At 47.8% G+C, this 17,997-nt stretch overlaps 2 protein-coding genes across 4 annotated transcripts in view; both read right to left on the minus strand.

The window, feature by feature from the left end:
* Znf597 (zinc finger protein 597) overlaps positions 1-17,997 on the minus strand; it is a 324,428-nt gene that overhangs the window by 131,685 nt on the left and 174,746 nt on the right. The window lies entirely within an intron of this gene.
* On the minus strand, positions 710-13,224 carry Mefv (MEFV innate immunity regulator, pyrin). 3 transcript variants are annotated; one of them, XM_075941723.1, is made up of 10 exons: positions 12,883-13,224; positions 10,656-11,519; positions 8,806-9,152; positions 8,348-8,443; positions 6,027-6,257; positions 5,583-5,605; positions 3,964-4,079; positions 3,513-3,796; positions 3,139-3,171; positions 710-2,915 (listed from the first exon to the last, which is right to left on the minus strand). In XM_075941723.1, the coding sequence occupies exons 1-9, from the start codon at positions 13,157-13,159 to the stop codon at positions 3,160-3,162; spliced, it is 2,250 nt and encodes a 749-aa protein (XP_075797838.1). In that variant the 5' UTR covers positions 13,160-13,224; the 3' UTR covers positions 710-2,915; positions 3,139-3,159. The 3 variants fall into 3 exon arrangements, with proteins under 3 accessions (XP_075797838.1, XP_075797839.1, XP_075797837.1); XM_075941724.1 differs by having other exon boundaries at positions 710-3,040; XM_075941722.1 differs by having other exon boundaries at positions 710-3,171.

Below are 17,997 nucleotides of genomic sequence, written 5' to 3' on the forward strand. Positions count from 1 at the left end.
TACAATCCGTAGACACAGATTCCCCTATTCCTGGTGTGGCGTTGGAATCCACTGGGAGAAACCAAAGACTTAGGTTCAATTCAAATTAAATGAATCTATTCTTACTGCTAGAGGGACGCCCGCTTTAGAGTCAAAGAGCGTTGCGTGCGGAATGGGATTAAGGTGGGGTTTTAGGGCAGACATCACAAAGGTGTGCGTCACAGATACCCACGGAATCCACAGCTGGGCAGGAAAACTGTTCTACTTCCCTCGGTTGTTTGTTCCTTTCCCACTGTCTAGTAATAAAGAGCTCATTTCGTCACTTTCCCATAGAGATAAACAGTGTTTACAGCAGAAAAGACAGCCGTTAATACCCCACAGTTAATACCCCGCAGCCCATTATCCTAGGCTTATTTCACCTGAAGGCCACTAGAATCTCCCAGGCGCCCCAGAACCCTTAAGGGATGCGGGCTCCATATTAAGTCTCTTTAGTCACAGGGGACCTGTGTAAATTACTCAGGTCTGAGCACTCTAATGACTGGGATAGAGCAGGTCATTTCTGGGCAGGCAAAGGCATAGTGTCATCAGGTCAGGGCTGAATTAAATGACAGCCTCTAGTAGGATGTCGAAGTTTTTTCTTTTTAAGCATGCCAACACCATCAGCAGCTGACTCACTTAACCATGGCTTAAAATAGAGTATGAAAACTGGCAACAACAATTTTTGGGAGGTATCTGCTTACATTTTATTATACAAAACTTAAATGAGCAAACAGCAGGAAACATGTGCATGTGTTGTTATTGTTAAAAAAAAGCTAGACATAATCCCAATGCTGGGGGGGGTAGAGATGGGGGAGTCCCTGCGGCTTACAGGCCAGCCATCCTGCTTAATTTAGCCAGGTTCAGGCCAATGAGAGACCCTGCGCTAAAACACAGAAAACAAACAAACAGAAAAAAACGGCGTCTGAGGAGTGAGCTGAGGTTGATCTCTGCTCTGCAGGTGCCATATACATGCATTACACATACATGTACAGCCATCATGCAGACAGGCACACCATACACATTCATGCAAACACACACACAAACGCACACACGCAAAAGGGTGATATTGTTATCTAGTAAAACATGTACAGCCTACCTTCCAAGCTGTGGTTAAATCACATGTTAATGTAGTACAATATATTACAGCCAATAAATAGAATAAATTAAAAAGGCAAGTTACAATACAGCATTGATAATGATAAGAATAGCAGCAGTCTGCCTGAAAGGAAGCTGATGCATAATTCCTTTCAGGGATGAGATTTAGAATATAAGAGTCTCACGGCCATGATCAGACCCTGAGATGGAGGGAGAGCATTGGCTATACAATGCATGATATGGAGAGCCGAATGTGGTGGAGCCTTTAAAGATGGCACCTTCAAAACCCAGAGAGCGAGAGCTGAGCTGGGCAGTGGTGGTGGCGCACACCTTTAATCCCAGCACTCGGGAGGCAGAGCCCGGTGGATCTCTGTGAGTCTGAGACCAGCATGGTCTATAGAACAAGTTCCAGGACAGCCAGGGCTACTTAGAGAAACCCTGTCTCAGAAAAACCAAAATGAGAAAAGAGTGAGAACCAAAGAGATAGGAAGAGTGTGTGCGCTTCTTGGAGTCTGTGTAGATTTAGTTTCTGGAGGCTTTCTGTGTCCTTGAGACTAGGGCAGACAGGGCAGCCCTGAGGAGGGAAAGTGAAGTGGAATCTTGTGTCCCGAGTACGTCTGAGAGTACTGACTCATGCAGGATTTCCCAACAGCCATGCACTTCCTCTTCTGAACACCATTGCATGTCATTTCTGTGTGTGCTGTCTTCACCTTTGCTCGATAGTGTTGGAGTATCTCTGCGAGTTTTTGGTATGCTTCTTGCCCACTCTGAAGGTTTCAACTCACAAGCTGTGTGCTCAGTCAAGGGCCAAGCCTCCAGGCGTGATTGAGAGAGGGCATCTTGATGAGGCTGATTGACTGGGGAATACCCTTCCTGTAACCTGTGTGGCAACCTGCCCTAGAGTTGTGTCCTGGACTGCATAACAAAGGAGGAAGATGGGCTTTCAAAGTTCGTCACTCTCTGCCTCTTGACGGAAGCGATGTGACTATCTGCCTCTAGTTCCTGCCACTGTAACTGACTTGCCATGATGTACTAAACTCTTGAACTATGAATCAGAATAAAGGCTTTCTCTCCAAGTTGCTCTTGACGGGGCATTTATTACAGCACCAGAGGTACTAATACAGGCCCCAGCATTACTTTCTTTCTTTTTGTATGAATGCTGGGCCACAGTCAGAATAACCTGAAATCCAACAGGCTAGACCCAAACTCACAGGCGCCACCCTGCCTCAGCCTCCCAGGCTGTTAGGATTGTAGGCATGCACCACCACATCCAGCCGAATGTTATTTTCTTGTTTATTGCATCCCTTATATCAGCTGATACCTCGTTACTGACTGCTGAGTCCACAAAAGCAAGACAGAAGACCAGGGGCCAGAATGGAGGGACAGTGTTGGGCACTCTGTGAAGTCTCTGGTCTGACTGGATCAGAAGAGCCATGTTCTTCCCTTCATCCTGTGCCCCAGGTTGAAGGGAACTGGAGGAGGAGAAGCTGGTGAACTGTAGGTGTGGGATCTGGCTGCCATGCTCTAAAGGGAATGTTCCTAGCTGTGTGCCCCAATCACAGTAGGGAGAGAAGTGGATTCCTGTTGCTTTGTCACCTAGTAGCCATTCTCTGCAGAGTTGTATTTCCCTGCTTGCCGCTGCTTTCCATGTTCCCAGGACCCGCAGTCTCGTCTCAAACTCCACTTCCGAGTGATGGCAGCTGGAGTCAAAGCTAAGCGTATCCAGGATGATGATGGGACTTTAGAATCTTTGGGGACTGTCAGGCAGCAGGTATGACTTGTTCCCAAATCTCACACTCTTCCTGTCAGAGAAGTTGAGGCGGCGGTGAGCAGTTGCTAGGTCAGAATCCCATAAACTGCAGGAAGAGTAAGACCACCTTACTCTGGGCTGGGGATCTGTGGGAACCTTCTCCAAGGTTCTCTCCATCTAAGGAAGAGGGTTTTCACTGAGATTGTGGGAAGGGATAGGAACATACAGGGACCCAATATATCAAGGCTACCACTTGCCTTGATCTAGGCACGTACCGGCACATTCCTGAGCACCAATCACTTCTGGAACTACAGGGGGGAAAAGAAGGAATAAAGAAAGTTTTGAGCATGCTGTTCAGGGGGTCTGACTTATACTATCCCACACGGAAAGGCAGGATTCTCCTGCTTAGGGCTCTACATCCTATGTTAGTTATAACCAGGGGCCCCCCAGGCACCCTAGAGAACGAAGAGGTTAATTCAGTGAACAGGCACACACAGAGGGACTGAGCAGAGCTGTGGGGGCCTTTTATGACCTGTCTGGTGCCTTTGTTCGAAGTGTTCCCCCACTTCTGAATAGTTCCCCCAAAACAACAGATAAAGGACAATTACAGAAGTTCTTAGTTAGCTTACATTTCCACCACCGTACTTACAAATAAAGGCTTCCATTTCAGGAAAGATCGGGTTTTTCGTTTGTTGGTCTCCTGTAGCTCAGGCGGGCTTTGAGCTTGCTGGGGCTGAAGGTCATCCTGAGATCCTGCTCTTCCAGCTTCCACTTCTGGGTACAGTACTATATCATAGTCCTGTGTGTTTCCAGCATCCCACTTTAGGTAAGCGCTGGGCATCGAACCCTGGGTCCGTGGCATGCTAGGCTGGTGCCCTCCGCATTTTGCTACAGCCACACCATCGAATGTCTCCATCTCAGAGCGCAGTGTTTCTGAAATGGAGGAAAGGGAACAGGGAGCCTGGGTTAGTAGAATGAGTTAGACCAGAAAGAAGCTAGAGGCAGGGTCATAAGGCTTTGTAGGTGGCGAAGGGAATGGACAGGCAGCGTGGATCCAGGGAGGTGGACAGCGCCTCTCATCTTCCTCCGAGCTCGCTCACCTGAGAAGTTCTGCATACTCTTCTCCACAAACTTTGATTTCTGGTAGAGCAGGTGGATCTTTTCTTTGACTTCTGGAGGAGTGGCCAGTGACTCAGAGACAGTCACCATCTTGGCCCTAGCGATAAGAGATTGTTGGCCAGAGAAGACAAGAGCAAGATGTAGCCCGACTCCCCATGAGGTGACAGTGAGATCATCCACACTAAACACACCCATCCCAGTTTGGGCGACTCAAGGAAATCTTCCCTAGCCTCAAATTCTGACGCTGGTCCTCACCTTCAGCTGCAGACCAGCATCTCTGAGCCACTGTTACAAAAATCACAATGTGTTTAAGTAACAGCCTTAAACTTGAGCTGCCCTCACTAGCAGAATTCTCTATGCCAAGTTAATTATACGCCTCTACTATTTCTATGGAAAGAAACGGAATGCCACTCCACACCTATTAGAATAGCCATTATAACAGCCGTGAAAAATGATAGCAGGGAATTTCAGGTTGATGGCGAGATGTGGAGAAATTAGCACTGTCAATGGGAATGTGAAATGATGCTTCTACTGAGGGAAAAAGGATGCAGATTCCTTACAGATTTTAAATAGATGGACATGAAGAGATTCCTCTTGTAAGTGTAATATTTATGTCTGAGAAAGTGAAAGCAGCGTCTCAAGTAGTGCTTGTGTACCCGTGTCCAAATACCAGTCCCGGAAGCCCAGAGGTAGAGACGGTCTAAATGTCCATCCGTGAATGAATGTGGTGTCTGCATACAGGGAGTGCCACTTGGCAGTTCAAACCAGTGGAATTCTGACACATGCCACAACATGAACAGTGAAAGCGTTATTCAGAATGAAAGTGAGCCAAAGCTAAAGGAAAACTTTGTACATTTCTGCTAAAATGTAGAATTTAGAACAGCCAGACTAACAAACAGGAAAAACAGAATGGTGGTTGTCAGGCAATAGGAGAGAGAGGATGAGAAATGAGTGTTTTACAGTGCGGAGTTCCTGTGTGGAAGAGGAAAAGGTTCTAGAGGTGGAGGGGTAACAGGTTCACACTAATGTGAATGTATTAACATCAGTGCATGCAAACATAAAATAGCTGAAAGTTTATGTTATACATATTTTACTGGAAAGATAATTTTTAAAAACACTAATGTCCAAGTCGCAGCCCCAAGATTGAGACTTAATTGGTACAACTGTGGCTTAGACACCAGCATTTTGTAAAGCTCCCAAAGTAACTATGAGATGTAGCCTTTTTATCTCATTTCTCTCTTCTCCCTGCCTGCTGGACTTAGCCCACCTCCAAACTGATCCCCAAGGCCCGCCAAAAGTGCTTGAGGCCAGAGGCAGTTCTTCAGGGAACACTGTCCTAAAGCAAATGGCATGGAATTCATTTGAGAGGGCACAAACCACTGTCTGTGTCCTGCAGGACTGGGACAAACCCCTTCTCAGTGTTCTGCTCACGTCCTCCCCGCTCCCATCCTGTTCTTCCCATAAAGATCCAGGAAGGATGGTCTCAGGAAGCTTCAGGAGACAGGAGTGCTGAGTTATAGACCCAGGTCTTTCCTAGGACTGTCCCATCCAAATGCTTCCTGTAAGACACCCAGGGGGACACCATGGGACATCTCTGTACCTGTGCAATGTGACTCCAATGTCCTAGGAGAGAAAAGAGGGAAGCTCTCCATTACTTGTCTCTAAGAGTCTGTGACTCCCAGGCTACAAGCTGCTCCCTGGCCTTTCAAGGGCTCCCAGTCCTAGTGCACCAGGAAATAGGAGCCTCCCTCCTTTATTATATTCTGTTCAAAGGGCAGAAGCCTTGTCAGAGCTCACGGTTCAACTGCACTGCAGTTCTTCTGGTCTTTTCTAGGTGCTGCCAGGGTCATCTTAGATACTGAGATGTTCTGGGCTCCCAAGAGACTTTATCAAAGAGGCACGAGCCCCAAAGACACCACAGTCATTGAAACCAAATCCCATTCCAGGCCTCCATGGCCTTACTTCCTGCCTTGGCAGTGACAAGAGCCTAAATTATCCCACTGGGCACAGCAGGCAGGGGAAGGCTAGGCATGCTCGCACTCACCTGCATGAGCTTCCATTCTGGCTGGTCTTGCTTGGCTTCCAGTTCTCCAATCAGTTTATCTAAGAGGGCAATGTCTCGGGAAACCTGGGTGTCATGTGTCTCTCGGACCTTGCCAATGGTCTGGCCCAGCTCCTGCAGCCAGGCCACAAAGAGTTGCTCTTGCTGCTCCAGGAACTGGTATAGCTTCTCAAGCTGATAGGAAGCCCTTTGCTGCTGGATTTCGGTTTCTTTCTGGGGAACACAGGATTGGGAGATGTGTGATGTGTGCTGTGGGCAGATAGTACGTAGGAATGCCCTTAAAGCCCACCTCTCAGAGGTGGGAGAGAGGCAGACTTGCTCAGTGTGAAGTTTAAATGAGAATAGCTCCCCCCCAGGCTCATATATTTGAATGTTTGGTCCAAAGTTGGTGGAACTGCATGGGAAGGATTAGGAGGTGTGTTCTTGGGAGGAGGTGTGTCACTGAGTTTGAGGTTTCAAAAGCCCACACCATTCCCCGTTAGCTCTTGTTCTTTCCTGTGGACCAAAATGTATGCTCTCAGATACTGCTTCAGCATCGTGCCTACCTGCCTGCTGCCGCGTTCCCAGCATGACGGCCATGGACTCTAACCCTCTAGAACTGTGAGCCAAGTAAATGCTTTCTTTATAAGTTACCTTGCTCACAGTAGCTCTTTGCCGCAATTGTTTTTATTTTTATGTGAACAAATGCTTTGCCTGGATGCATGTATGTGTACCACATGTGTGCCTAGTGCCCTCGGAAGTCAAAAGAGGACTTCAGACCCCCTAGAACTGGAGTTAAGGATGGCTGTGAGCCACCATGTAAGTATTATGAATTGAACTTGGGTCCTCAGCCAGAATAACAAGTGCTCTTTTTTTTTTTTGGTTTATCGAGACAGGGTTTCCCTGTGGCTTTGGAGCCTGTCCTGGAACTAGCTCTGTAGACCAGGCTGGTCTCGAACTCACAGAGATCCGCCAGCCTCTGCCTCCTGAGTGCTGGGATTAAAGGCGTGCACCACCATCGCCCGGCAATAACAAGTGCTCTTAACTGCGAAGCCATCTCTCCAGCCTCCATCTTCAGAGCAATTTAAATGTAACTAAGATTCTAGTCTCTTGGACACCTGGGCTCCAGAATCTGGAGGAATCTGTATGAAACTTTCCAGAACAGACTAAGCATAAGAGGGACTAGCTCCTGGGGAAATCTGTTGAATATGGTGCTAGGCTCAATGGTCTCCCCCACAATTTCCATGTTGAAGTCCAGTACTTCAGAATATGATCCTAGCTGGAGGTAGGACATTTGTAGATGTATTTAGTTAAGCTGGGGGCATTCTTTGGGGCTGTGTGCTGCACACCTTTAATCCCAGGACTCGGGAGGTAGAGACAGGTAGATCTCTGAGTTCAAGGCCAGTCTGGTCTTCAGAGAGAGTGAGTACCAGGACAGCCAGGGCTACTCAGCCAGAAACTATGTCTTGAAAAACCAGAGGAAAAAAAATGAGATTATTCTAGTAGGTTAACATCCAGGAGTATATAGTGAGATCTAGTCTCAAAAAGACAAAAATGGGGGGTTGCTTGGGCGTTTATCTCAAGGATAAAACCCCTTCCTAGAAAATACAAAGTCCTAGATCCTATCCCTAGAACTGGGGGGGGGGGGGAGTCAATATAGTTTTTATAAAATTTATAAAAACTTCTATTATTATTATCTCTACCATTCTAAGACAGGATCTCGCTATGTAGAACTGGTGGCCTAGAAGTTGTTATATGGACCAGGTTGGACTCAAACCTGTGGCAGTTTTCCTGCCTTTTCCTCCTGAGTGCTAGGATTACAAATGTGTGCCAACCAGATTTTTTTGGTATATGTGGGAGTCTAATGTAGCCCAGGTTGGTTGTCATAGTAACGATGAGCTTGACTTTATCCTCTGGCCTCTACCTTCCAAACGCTGAGGTCATCCGTGTGTGCACACATCTAGTTTTTGCCATCCTGGGGATGCACTCGGGGCCTCGGTGATTATGTTTCTGTGCTTCTGCTCCACCAACCGAGCTGCAGCTTCCACGCCAACAGCAATTATATAACAACACAGAGAATGTTCTGACGTGACAACCTCTAGTTTCTCTAAGCCATCTAGCTGTCCTTGGAGGTGACACGGAGCTACAAGAATGAATGAGCTCTCCTTAGCTCTCCCTACCATCACCACTGAGACTGGGGAACAGGTGACCATCTGCTGTCCTGTGACTCAGGGCGGAGCCTCGGGAGCTTTTGCACCTTTGAACGTACTCCCCTCCTTTTTCCTGCAGGTGTAAAGGGGCAAGGGCTGGCTGCCGGGCCTCACCAGGAAGTTCTCTGTCTTCTTGTCTCCCTGTAGTCTGTGTTGCTCCACACATCCCCTCAGCTCCCTCAGTAGCTCCAGCTGCTTCTGGATTTGCTCCTGGAGAAGAATATTGGTTTAGATGCTTACGTTTGATCCCTGCCATTTTAGCTCATACCAATCCTAGAGGGAAGGATCGGCTTCTGGAAGTAGAGCTGGGGTGCTGCAACTGAGAGCAAAAGGGGGGTTCTAAGAAAGAAATGGGGTAAATCCATCGCCAAGGGATTCCCTGGATCCATATTCAAAACTAGAACCCTTGGATTTCTGAACAATATTAATGATTAGTTCCTTCTTTGCTGTCCTGGTTTGTCTTGTGTTTTTACCGGTGAGCCCAGGAGTCCTGACTAATGCAATCACATCCCAGAGGGCTTGGATGAAGAACACAAGCCGAGGTGAACAGCCATGTGGGAGTGAGCACCTACCTTATACTCCAGTGCAGCCTCCTCAATGGGACGCACTCGATGGCCTTGATGCTCCTGACTCAGCCTGCAGATGAGGCAGATGGGCTCCCTGTGGTCCTCGCAGAAGAGCAGCTGCACTTGCTTCATGTGACGTGGGCACTGCGGTAGGGACTGGGGGCTCTGGTCTCCACAGTACTTTCCTGCAAGTGAGCTTTGGCACTGGACACATATGGATGAGCATCTGTCTGGAGTCTTGGGATCCCCAGGAGCAATGGAGCCACTGAAGGAACTCTGCACACAGGTACCACTGTGCGGGTCTCCTTCCCGGGTGTGGCAAAGAGGACATGCAGCCTTGTCCTGGGACCTTCCTGGAGACACAGCAGTGGAAAAATCTCCTCAGTGGCAAATCTAAGATAGTTACAAGAGAGCAATTGTTCATAAAGCACCTCCAACCTCAGTTAGAACTGGCTACTTCCCAGAACTCTCTTGTCTGACTCCTATCCAAACGAGGCTATACAAACAGGCCACTAAGGCTGAGAGTTTTTCCTGAGAGTTTTTCCTTTGATTTCTCCTTGTGCAGGCGCAGATCTAGTGGCTCATTTAAAAGAAAGCAAAACATGCCGACAGCATCTGCTTTCCTATTTCAAACCACAACAACTGGCCTACAACTCAAGCAGGAGCTCCTGGAGATGGTCAGTGTGTGATCATTCATGAACAGGTCCCCGCTCCCAGCAGAAAGTCTTGTCAGAGAGCACAGCAAGCATCTTTAATGTGTGTGTTGGGCGAATCCTCTACTCCCATTCAAGAAATAAAAGCAAAGAAAGGGGGCTTTCTAAAGCTAAAGGGTGAATCTCACAGTGAAGATGCAAGAGCTAGGAAAGCTCTTCTCCAAGGCCACAGGCAGTGCTTCTATACACCAGAAATGACAGGAGACACAAGAACACACATCAGCTCTTCCTCCCTGGCCCAGTTCCCATAGGAACCATTCTTGTGACAGAATCAGTTGTTTGCCAATATAGCTGCTCCTCTGCCTCAATCCAAACTCAAATTCTCAGCTTCCCGTGCAGTTAGCAGAAGCTATTTGATGAAATTCTAGTCAAAGGGAAGTGAGAGCAAATAACTTTTAGAAACCTTTAAACACCTCCCCATCATGATGTCTCCTCCATACTCCCTTCTCCGCATCACGATGTCCCGTCCCCCTCTCCCCCCGTGCTCTTGAGTGGAGCCGGAGTGTCACTCTGAGGCTGTGAATTTCAGGAGTAAACACTTGAAGCAGAAAAACAGCTCAGCAGAAGTTTGGTTGTGGTCACACAAGTGACTCACATTGTGTGAAAGAGGAACAAGCTTCCGTATTGTTCATCTAAGCTTCTGGTTTCTGTTTCTCACAGACAAATATGATCCTGATGATTAATTTCCCAGTAGGTTTTTGGTCTACATCTTCCTCCTGCTCAGAGAAAGGTGATTAGCCAAATCTCTGCCCCAAGACTTACACTGTGGGAAAGGAATATTCTAACCCATTCTTTTTAGATTTTTTTTTGAGACAGGGTTTCTCTGTAGCTTTGATGCCTGTCCCGGAACTAGCTCTTGTAGAGCAGGCTGGCCTCGAACTCTCAGAGATTCCCCCTGCCTCTGCCTCCCAAGTGCTGGGATTAAAGGCAGGCGCCACCACCACCTGGCTCTTTTTAGATTCCTAACCTTGCCTGTGGCTCTATACAAGAACTTCTGAGAGCTCAGGTGCTAACTGAAATTCGATGCAACTCTTTGTGCAAGATGTATAAATACGCATTTTCTGGGCCTGTATCACATTTGCAGAGGGACCCTGGAGGCAACCAGGTATCCCAGCAATGTGATTCTAGGGGGAGGGAGGGTACCTTTACAAGCTGTCGGTCCTGAGGGTGCCGGGTCTTCTGGAGTTTGGGCTGCGTTTTCCCATACTGACGAAGGCATTTCTGAATTGCAGGACTCACAGAATGAACTGCCAGCCGTCTTCCCCGAACTCTCCGGGGTCTCTGGTCTTTCCGTTTCATTTTCCTTCAAGGACATAGTGTGTTTCTTCTCTCCAGTCAACGATGTTTTGGAAGGGATGTTCTTGAGTGTTTCTTCGTTGGGGACCATGGAAGGTTCTGGATTTCCTGAGTTCTTTTCTAGAACTGCAGTAGTCTCTTCATTCAGGACGGCTACCTTTATGGGACCAGGGGACGAGTATGGATTCAAAGTCATTGTTTCCTCTGGAGCCAGAAGAGCTTCTGGACCTGGGGGTTCTCCTTTGCTTGAATAAGCGGTCATCTCAAGACTTCTGGGCCGCTGCTTTCCTGAAGGCAGATATGCTTCAGCTTTCTTGCTTTCTCTCCTCCCGGGGCTACTGTTGGAGAGTCCCTGCAGCCTTCCTGCAGAGCTGGCATTCCTGCGGAGCTGGGCTTTTGCCTCGTTGTCTTTGTTCCCTGGGCACTGGGTGGTGCCCGGGCCTTTTCGATAGAGTGGTGCTGCACTCTTGGCCCCTGGCCTGGTCTGTGAGTCCAGGCTCTCAGGACCCCTCTGATCCTTCCTCTTGACCTGAGACTTCTTCTGGGACCCCTTCTCTACTTCAGACTGGCTGGGTGACAGGTTCTGTGATCCCTCACCACTCAGCCTGGTCCCATCACCTTCCAGAACATCTGGCGCTTTCACACTCTTGGGCTTAGTGTCTCCAGAAGACTGAGCAGAACCACCAGGTCTATTTTCTTCTGTTAAATGTTCTAGAAAGACAGTCAGATAGAAGCTCAAGGCTAAGGCGGGGAAGGAAGAGACACTCTCCCCAGAAGCTACTAAAGGGAAAAGCACAGAACATTCTAGACAACAGCAGAACCATACACAGAACCATCAATTACACAGAACCATAAAATACAAAGTAAATAAAAGCCATCTTATTGTTTTGGGTGAATACATGACTATAGATGTGGAAATTGATTTATAAAACAAAGAAACAAAAAAAAAAGTTAGAGCAGACCAACTCAGTGAGTACAAGCTCGATGACCTGAGCTTGACCTCCAGAACCCACAGCGGGAGAGGAGAGAAGCAATTCTTTCAGGTTGTTCTTGGACCTTCATATGTGTGCCATAGCATGTTGACACTCACTTATGTATGCAGACAGACACCAATACATATACAGAATACAATTAAAATAAAAATTAACATAGGGGGCCAGAGAGAGAGATGGCTCAGCAGTTAAGAGCAATGGGGCCTCTTCTAGAGCACCCAGATGCAGTTCCCAGTATCCACATGGTGGCTCACAACAGTCAGGAATTCCAGTTCCAGGGAACGTGGCGCCCTCTTCTGGCCTTTGTGGAACCAGGCACTAAGTAGTGTGCACACTTGCAGACAAAACTAGTGAACTGCAGCAGGGACTTAGAAATGACTGATTTTCATTCATTCCACCCCTGAAGGAAATCCCAGGTCACAAAGATAAGTCCAGAAGGCACTTGAAAACAAGTGTGAATGGGTATGGTGGTGCGCACCTTTAATCTCAGCACTCTGGACACAGGGGCAGGCCAGCCTGCTCTACATAGTGAGGCCCTTTCCTAAAACCATACCCCAAAAAAGAACGGAAACAAAAACAGCAAGCAAACTTGACTGCACTTTTGTTTAAAATTACAGAAAAGGCTTAATTCCAAAGTCTACCTAATGAAGATAATCTGTATTAGCTACCTACGCTTTAATCTGAAGAAACCTTTTATCGAAAGTAAAGAATGTTTAAATATGCTTGTAAAATATGCTAATGAAGAATTCTGAACTGAAATTAGGTGGTTTTGAGATTTTCAGCTATGTTAGTATGGTTGGATTTTCAGCTCTTTCTGCCAACCCAATGTTTGTCTGGGCATGTGTATTAATTGAAAAATGGAGTAAAGAATTGTCTAGGAATGGGTGGCCCACTGTTGAATATCAGTTTTTATTTTTTAAAGTCTTTAGGCACCTAGGGGAGCTTCAGCAAGAAGGCCAGGATGTGCGGGATTTGCACAGCAGTGGAGAGGGGCTTCCCAGCCACAAAGCTGGAAAGCCTGGGTCTGAGCATCGCTTCTCTCCTCTAACAGAAGCCGGCTGGGAAGGGACTTAGCTACTTACCTGGGCCCGTGGCTTTGCGAAGCTCCTCGGCTAGTTGGCGCTGGTTGGTGGCCTTCAGTATCTGCAGGGTCAGCCTTACGGCATACTTCTCCCCATAGTAGGTGAGCAGCAGGCTGGCCAGCTTTACCGGCCTGGCCATCTGCAGAAGGCCCCGGGGGATCCGGGAGTGGCCCTTCTCCAGGCTGGTGTTCTGCAACTTGAACTTGAACTTCTCGAAGTCATAGGGCAGCAGCTCCTCCAGGGTGTTCAGCAGATGATCACCAGGGGTCTTGGCCATGGTGCTGGCCAGAATGGACTGCAGTCAGCTGCGTGGCTTCTGGCGGAAGATAAAGACCTCTTTCCTGGGACTTCAGAACAAGCAAGAAATGGCTTGTGAAATGACGGAAAAGGCACAGGAAACACTATAGGTTTTGGTGGGAACTGAAAGTCACGATGAGGGCGTGTCCAGGGTCCTTCCCGCAGCATCTTTTCTTTGAAGACTTCAGAGAATTTCCAGTGGGGAGGGCTCTGCTTTGCCAGCCTACGGCCTGCTGGCACAAAAGGCAGGCTAGACTGTAAGGGCGGTTTGGGATTGGAATCCAGACATTCCAGCTGCTCTCTTGCTCTCAGGACCCTGGGCTGGTGGAAGAGGAGAGAGACGGCCTTGCTTGGAGTTGGTCCTCTCTGGCCAGCTCCTCTCTTTAGACTTTTGGGGTTTATAGACCTTCAGGGCCAACAAAGGGTAAAAGAACAGATAGTAAATAATCCCTATCGGCTTTGCCTAGGTCTGTTTAAAAAAAAAAAAAAAGAAGTCCAAAGGACACTGCAATGCAGTTCCAGTCTGTCTGGTCCATGTCTAGCCTATCCAGCAGCACGAAGTCCTCATGGTGGCTTTGAGGTCCACCATTCTCATGCATCTGTTCCCACAGCTGACTTGGCACGTGTTTCCCGGGAGTCCGAGTGCCCTTTGAGATATATTTTCTAGGCACTCACCCGGATGCTTGAGATGCAAGGCTGGAGAGATGCAGGCGTGCATCCTTTGGCACTTGCCGGTGAGCCAGGGTGAGCCTGAAAGTGGCTTCAAAGCCAAAAGAGGATGCATTGGGGGACCCCACTTCTATTTCACTTTCCTGTGTATGTCTTTATGTACTTCCAGGTTTATATCCTCAAACTTTTATAAAATTTCCACCTATAAAAAAGTGGAGAGATAGTACAAGGCGCACTTCTGCCTTTACATAGGTCCACTAACTGCTTCTGTCTCCAGCTTTCTGCTTCCTCCTTCACTGTTTTCTTAACCATTGGATAACCAATGAAAGGTACTATGGGCACCCTAGATATCTGTGAGGGCTCATCTTGGTTGTCAAGCTGGCATGCTTAGGAAAGGGAACCTCAGTTGGAAAAAAAAACACGGCCTCCATCAGATTGGCTTGCAGGCATTTCTGTGAGGCCTCTATCAGACTGGCCTGTAGGCATGTCTGTTTGGCCTCCATCAGACTGGCCTGTAGGCATGTCTGCAGCCTCCATCAGACTGGCCTGTAGGCATGTCTGTTTAGCCTCCATCAGATTGGCCTGTAGGCAGGTCTGTTTAACCTCCATCAGATTGGCCTGTAGGCAGGTCTGTTTAACCTCCATCAGATTGGCCTGTAGGCAGGTCTGTTTAGCCTCCATCAGATTGGCCTGTAGGCATGTCTGCAGCCTCCATCAGACTGGCCTGTAGGCATCTCTGTGGGGCCTCCATCAGATTGGCCTGTAGGCAGGTCTGTTTAGCCTCCATCAGATTGGCCTGTAGGCAGGTCTGTTTAACCTCCATCAGATTGGCCTGTAGGCAGGTCTGTTTAGCCTCCATCAGATTGGCCTGTAGGCATGTCTGCAGCCTCCATCAGACTGGCCTGTAGGCATCTCTGTGGGGCCTCCATCAGATTGGCCTGTAGGCAGGTCTGTTTAGCCTCCATCAGATTGGCCTGTAGGCATGTCTGCAGCCTCCATCAGACTGGCCTGTAGGCATCTCTGTAGGGCCTCCATCAGATTGGCCTGTAGGCATGTCTTTGGGGGGCATTTTCTTGATTGCTGGCTGATGTAGGAGTGCCAAGCCCGTTGTGTGTGAAACCATTCCTAGGCAGATGGGTTTGGCATGTACAAGAAACATAGCTGAACGTGAGCCTAGATCAAGCCAGTGAGCAGTGCTCCTCCATGCTGCAACTTCGAGCTCTTGCCTTTATTTCCTGCCTTGGCCTCCTTTGATTATGGACCGTAACCTGGAAGATGAAACAAACCCTTTCCTTCTCCAGTTGCTTTTGGTCATGACCTTTATCACAGCAATGGAAACCAAACTAGAACAATACCCTGAATACTTCTAATTATATATTACTTTATTGTGTATGTGTTTGTGGTGTGTGTGCGCATGCACACATGTGTTCAGATGCATGCATGCAAAGAGGCCAGAGATTGACATTGAGTGTCTTCCCTTATTGATTTCCATCCTATTATTTATTTATTTATTTGTTTGTTTGAGACAGGGTTTCTCGCCTGAACTGGAGCTTACCAGTTCAACTAGATGGGGAGATCAGAAAAGCCCTCAGGCTTCTCTGCCCCTCTGGTGCTGGGATTACACACATGTACCACCATGCCTGACGTTTTACATGGGTGCTAAACATCTGAACTCAGGTCCTTATGGCTGTGTGGTGGGCATCAAACCTGCTGAGCCAGCCCTCCCCAACCAATAAGGTGCTATTTTAAGTAACCACAATGCAGTTTTTTCATTCAAGGTAACATCACAAAGAACAACAAGCTCATGAAATTTCTCCATTTATCCTTTCTTTTTTATTTGAGAAACTGATTTCCCCCTTTTAATGGTTAACATAATTTCTGTATTGGTTCTTTGGGAATGTCACATCATACATCCTAATTCTGCTTACCTCCCAGTCCCCCCCATATCCTCACCTCACCCCTGCAGTGTCCCCCCCAATTTTTTTAAAAAAATCAAACAAAACCAAAACAAGCAAACAAACAAAACACCCTCCTCTCCAATAGAACCCTTTTTGTTTCTCCTTTCTGGCCTCTCCAACACCTCTTCATTCGTCCTGGTGCATTGAGAGTCTGAGTGTCACAGTGTTTCCTTCTGGACAATCAACTTTACCAGCAAATGTTCATTGCAGTGAGTCACTGGTCTGGTTCAAGGCCTCTGTTTTCTGGTACTTCACCATAACCGGGCCCTCACCAGAACTCCTTGGGATATCCCATGGCCACCCCGAGTCATGGAGATCCTGCCAGTATTTTTCCACAGGACCAGTCCCTTCATGAGCTCCAGCAGGTCCCAGAAGCGGTCGATGCTAGTGTGGGCCAACCCAAAGCCTGGTTGTGGGCCTGGGTAGCAGCAGAGCTGCTCATTCCAGGCCACTGGGGCCACCTGCTTCAGGCAAGGGGGCAGAGCCTGATCCCCTATGCCCTTGCCAGTGGTGAGGGGTGGGACCATCTCTCCCAAGAGCAGGGGCCAGCTCTCTTGCTGTGGTGGCCCCAGTGAGAGGCAGGGCCAGAAAAGGGTGGGGCTGGCTCAGGATGGCCCTCTGATTTTTATCATGCATGGTTCCCATGGCCCATGGTTCCCATGAGGTGACATGGCCACAGACATCAACACAGACTCCAGCTGCAGCTGGATCAGGGACCCAGACATGGGTCAGCATGCTGGGCCTGAATGACATCCTGGCTCCGAGTAACAGCACTGGCCACGCAGATTGGGATGGTTCTGGTGGTGGCATGGACCCCAGACACCACCAAGGCCTCAGGTTGTAGCCCCAACCCTGGCCTTCTATGTAACCTTTGGTGGCAATATGGGACTTGGACTTCAGCACAGATCCCAGCCATGGTAGAACCATAGACCCAGACATGTCCTTGGCAGCAGCCAGGTCTGGATGTCACCATTACCCAGGTTGCAGTGCAGGACACTCAGATTGGCACAGTCTCAGGACCCTTCTGGCCCTCAGACACCAACATGGTGCCAGATATTGGGCTTGCGCATGGCCTTCGATGGTAGCATGAGCATTGCTCATCAACACAGACCCTGGTAGCAGCAGGGCCATGGACCCTGCAGCTCTGGCCTGGATGTCACCATAGCATTGGGTAGCAGCTCAGGCCACTCAGATTTGCATGGCCTCAGTTGTATCATGGCCCTCAGACACCAACATGGACTCAGGTGTTTGACCTGACCCTGGGCAATCACACAGTCCTCAGTGGAAACAGGAGTCACATACGTCCCCTTGTACCCTGATGCTATAGGGCCACAGATCCAGACATGGCCCTCGACAGCAGCCTGGGCCCAGATGACAGGCCACCCCAATCTGTATGGTCCAGCTACAGCATGACTCCCAGACTCCAACAAGGCCACAGGTATCTGATACCAACACGGCCCTAGGTGGAGGTCCAGACCCCTGGAGTCAATAAGGCCCTCAATAGCAACAGGAGCCGTAGACATCAGCACAGACCCTGGCTGCAGTAGGGTGACTTTTTCCATTAATTTGATTTTGGTGTTTTGTTCATATAGACATTTTAAACCTAATTGGTTAATTTGCATTGATGTACATTCATTGTATATGGTAGTAATGATCACATATGAATTACTTCATACAAAAACATAAACTTTGAGCAAATTCTTCCCATGTCAGCCCCTCCCCTCCTCAGTTCCTTTGTTCCCCTTGACGGTGTTTTTCTACTTTCATGTCACATCTATGTACACGATTTCAAGTATCTACATAAAACCGAGTAACTGTAAATGAAAGAAAATATCTTATCTTTCTGAAATTGACTTAATTAGTTTAATATGTTCATCTCCACTTGCATCCATTTTCTGAAAATGATATATAATTTTCTTTATTACTGAAAAATTCAAATATGTTAATATATTACCTTTTCTATATTCATTCCTCAGTTTTTAAAGAATCATTTTCTAAATGTCAATCTAATCTTTTACATTCAGGCCAATACTGAATGCTTTATAATCTAAGTATTTCAACCTGATTTTTATTTCCCAAAGTAAAACTGTTTTGGTCTATCTATCTATCTATCTATCTATCTATCTATCTATCTATCTATCATCTATCTATCTTTACAAATGTAAGCCCGTGTAATGACAAGGATATCTGA

Source organism: Microtus pennsylvanicus, chromosome 11 (genome assembly GCF_037038515.1).
Source record: "Microtus pennsylvanicus isolate mMicPen1 chromosome 11, mMicPen1.hap1, whole genome shotgun sequence".
NCBI lineage: Eukaryota > Metazoa > Chordata > Mammalia > Rodentia > Cricetidae > Microtus > Microtus pennsylvanicus.

Bases quoted from the DNA above. Each gene is read 5' to 3' on its own strand.
- Mefv (XM_075941723.1), bottom strand. From the start codon at position 13,159: ATGGCCAAGACCCCTGGTGATCATCTGCTGAACACCCTGGAGGAGCTG. The intron at 8,444-8,805 runs GTAGGTGCTCAC...ATTCTTCTCCAG, and splicing joins AGGCTGCACTGGAGTATAAG to GAGCAAATCCAGAAGCAGCT. The intron at 6,258-8,347 runs GTGAGGCCCGGC...TGTGTTCCCCAG, and splicing joins AGAAGACAGAGAACTTCCTG to AAAGAAACCGAAATCCAGCA.